The 3898-nt window shown below is 59.1% G+C and overlaps 1 protein-coding gene across 1 annotated transcript in view; it reads right to left on the bottom strand.

The window, feature by feature from the left end:
• The window catches only part of TARS2 (threonyl-tRNA synthetase 2, mitochondrial), a 9165-nt gene extending 6166 nt beyond the window's left edge, over positions 1-2999 (bottom strand). The window contains exons 1-2 of the mRNA XM_026085777.1: positions 2905-2999; positions 632-725 (exon numbers count right to left, since the gene is read on the bottom strand). Coding sequence (XP_025941562.1) covers positions 632-725; positions 2905-2990 — 180 coding nt within the window. The 5' untranslated portion in view covers positions 2991-2999. The remainder of the gene's footprint in view (positions 1-631; positions 726-2904) is intronic.
• Between the last annotated feature and the right edge of the window lie 899 nt (positions 3000-3898).

Below are 3898 nucleotides of genomic sequence, written 5' to 3' on the forward strand. Positions count from 1 at the left end.
CGCCGGGCCGGACGCCTGGGCCCCTCCCCCGGACGCCTGGGCCCCTCCCCCGGCGGGGCGGACGTGCCAGACGGGGGCGACGTGGGACGCGCCAGCTTTGGGGGACGAGCGACCCGCGGGGCGAGGGGAGAGGAAGAAGAGGGGGGGGGGAGGAAGAGCGGCCGGGGCTCCCTCCCCGCTTTTTTCCCGCTCGGGAAGCAGCCGCCCGCCCTAAGGAAAACCACCCCGGCGCTGGGCGCCCAGCGGGCCGGGAAGGCGGCCCGGGAACCGCCCCCAAGCGCAGCCTTTTTCCCAAGAACTTCGCGCTTCCTCCTGCCGCCTTTGAATCACTGCGAGTCACTCGGTGCAACGGGGGTTTTGGTTTTTTTTGGTGGTTTTTTTTTAGCGGGGGGTCGCAGAGTTGCAGGGCCTGCRGCGACGCCGGGACGTGCCATGGTCCCAGCGGGTCCGGCTCGGCTCTTTCCCGTTTAACGCATCCGACTGGATATCCAAGCGGGAACGGCCGCCCGGCGCGGGAAGCCGAACCTGGCRCCCTTCACTGCCCARCCCTTTGGGGGGGGGAAAAAAACAGCAAATTATCCATAGGACGTTTCCCAATGCTTCTCCCCCTGCTCCGAGCTGCCCCGCTCACCTCCCGGCTCCAGCGCCTCCCACGAAGCTGAGCGCGGCCGGAGAGTCCCGTCATCGCCGAAACGCCGGTCGAGTCTGGGGCGAGTGGCTCCGGCCTGGGAAAACACAAGCGAGGGGACAGCTTAGACGAGCGGAGGGGACAAAAGCACCCCGGCGTTTCGGGATATTGGGATATTCCCAAAATTTGCAGCCCYGGGAACGYGGGAGCTGGGATATTCCCAAAATTTGCAGCCCTGGGAATGCGGGAGTTGGGATATTCCCAAAATTTGCAGCCCCAGGACTGCAGGCATTTGCCTCTGAGCAGCCGAAGCCGGCGGAAGTTTCCCTCGGCGGCTCGGTTAAGCGCGGGTTAGTCGGGAGAAAATATGGAAAAGCAGGCTCCGACCCCGCTCCAAGCCCGGCAATACGGTATTTTGCCAAAAACGCCGGTTTTGAGGCCGGCTGCCGCGAGTCCTGCGGCGCTTTTGCTCCCGGGAGCAAAAATCGCAATTGCAGGGAGGAGGAGGGGGAAAAAAAAAAGGAAAAATGGCAAAGTTTGGCCCCAAAAAAGCCCTGCCGGCAGCTTCCCCTGGGCCACGGGGACGGCTCCGGCCCAGCGACCCGTTTCCGCCGTGCGCGTTTTTTTCTCTTTTTCCCCAATTTGAGCAAATCGCACCCGTTTCTACCGGGCTTTGGCCCCAGCGGGTCCCGCGGGCGCTCGGCCCCTTCGCCCGGAGCCTTTTTGCAGCGCGACGCCGCTCCGAGACGCGAGGGGCGAACGGAGGCGGCTTCGTTAAGGGGAATCGGGACGCCGAGCTCCCGTTCCGGGGCCGTTTCGCGCCCGGCGGGGAGGCGCAAAGACGGGACGCGCGCGGGATCCTTCCCGCCGGCACCACCTGGGCGCCCGAGAGCTTCCGCGTCTTCCCGGCGCCGGGGAGCAAAACCCCCCTGGCGCAGCCTGTTTTCATGATCCGACCGAGGGAAAAACGAGGAGAAGGGGGGAAAAAATAATAATAATAAAGAGCCAAAACAGCATAAAGAGCCAAAAAAAAAAAAGCCGCAAAGGTATGAAAGCGTCCAAGGCCCCCGAAGCGCCGGCGGCCGCTTCCCAGCGCAGGAGGGAGGAAAAACCCCAAGGGATTGGGACAAACCGCTCCGTCTTCCGTCGTCGGCCCGGCCGCTGGGTCTTCCCGGCTGCCGGGCGAGCGCGTGCGCTCCGTGCGCTCTGGCGGAAGCGGCAGGTAAAAACGAGTGTGAAAACAGCAGGACTAGTCGTTTTATTAAATGGATTAATACACATTTCGGGAAGGAGCTGCGGCTTCAGCGTCGCTTCCCCTCTCGCGCGTTCGCCTCCTCCCCACCGACCGCTTGAGAATAGCGAATCCAACACATCCGATTTATCTTAAACAGGCACAGGAAAGGAAGAGAGAAAAAGAGGGGGAAAAAGAAGAAAAAGAAGGAAGCAGGAGATATTTACAGCAGTTTTGCAACAACAGCACTGCAGCTTACTCTCGAATCATCAGCTTCAGAATACGATCATTTATTCTGCAGGATTAAAAAATAATAATAATAATAATAATAAAATTAACATTATTCACATTCTCGAACCAGGCTTCGCAAACCTGAACGAATCCTCGGCGCCGCTAAATGGGTTTAAGAGCGCGGAGCCCCGTCGGCGCCGCAATTCCGGGGAGGCACCGGCGAGCCCCGAAAAAAAAGAAAGAAATGAGAAACTATCGCCGTCGCCACCCGACTCGCTACGAGGCGCCGCCGTTCCCGCTCCCTCCGGGATCCGGGGAGGCCGGAAAGGGAAGCGGGAAGGCCGCCTGCAACCGGCTGCTTTTCCTCCTTGCGAAGCTACGTCCTTCACGAGACACACCGTTTCAGGCTTTATTTAAAAATACACGTTTTATTTCTCGGTGGTGGTGGTTGGGTTTTTTTTGTTTGTTTGTTTTCCGCCTTATAAGGTGAAATACAAAAGTTAAAGCATGGTTAGGGAATTTCGATCACAGACACGGCGGGAAGGGGAAGGGAGAGGGGGGAAAAACAACGCAGAAACGCCTTCATGTCCAGAAATCGGTCGTGTCRTTTTTACATATGTACAGTTGCGTCTTCAGTTACTGTAGACATTTTCGGTTAAAGTAACAGCACAGAATAAAATGAAAAACCTCTAAACAGAAAAACATGGAGCTTCCACCATTAAAATATGTATTTTTTTTTTGTCCTTTTTTTTTTTTTTCTTTTTTAACAGTAGGGTTTCCTTTATTTGCCAAGTCCTTTTACTTTTCGAGTTACCTCAAAAAGCCACCTCCGAGAGCACGGGAGCGGCTCCCCGGGTGCCGGATGCCGTCCGGAGAGCAGCAGTTCTTAGCCGGCGACATGCCATCCTATTCCAATCTTCCTTTCCTCGGAAATCACGGCGTTCGGCAAGAGCAGCAGCAAAATATCGTTCACATTCTTTCAGCTAGAGGGAAACGCGGGGTTTTTAGGCGAGAAGCGGCTCCCTCTCCTTGCGCGGGAACCTCCGGGGCCCTTCGCCCCCTCCGGCGCATCGTCCTCGAATCAGCGGTTCTCCGCAACAGTCCCTCCGAGGCTGAAGGATTAACGGGAATGCCGGAGCTCGACGCTCGACGCCGGCGAGAGCCTCGTTCCATCGCTCCGGTAAGAGCAAAAGGAGCCGGGCGAAGCCGCGTTACGGCTCCCGACGCACACACAAGCCGACGAAACCTTTAGCGTTTCCTAACCTCTAACATCGGGCACCAGGAAAAAAAACCACCATCCGCCACGGCRCGAGCGGAGCGTTTCCACGTCGGGGGGGACGCGGAGAAAGGGAACGGGCTTCCCCCCGCGCGCAGCCTCYGCCGGCTTCTCCTTCCGCGCTCCGCGCCGATCCCCCAAGCGTCTCGCTCCGTTCGCCGAGCCACCCTCGACGGCGCCGGGCGCGCGAGCGCTGCCATCGCGGGAACCGCGGCGCCGGCTCGCCCGAAGGAGCTGCTGTATCCGTACGGAACGGAAACGAGGAGGGGGGGAAGACGGACACGGTTATACGCGCCGGGAAATCATTTCCGTGCCGTCTGCATGAGTTTTACATGCAYGCTGCGCGATATCGCAGGAAAGTCCCCCCCGGCCCGAAACGGCCCGCGGCCACGGAGCCGGCACTGACACCTGCTGGGGGCCGCGACGCCGCGGGGACACGCGCTGCGGGCRGAGGGAGGGAGGCAGGAAAAGGATTGAAACCAAACCGAAACGAAACGAAACAAAAAAATCAGTAAAATTGACCCTCACAACC

Source organism: Apteryx rowi, unplaced genomic scaffold, assembly GCF_003343035.1.
Source record: "Apteryx rowi isolate R43461 unplaced genomic scaffold, aptRow1 scaffold_673, whole genome shotgun sequence".
In the NCBI taxonomy this organism is placed as follows: Eukaryota; Metazoa; Chordata; class Aves; order Apterygiformes; family Apterygidae; genus Apteryx; species Apteryx rowi.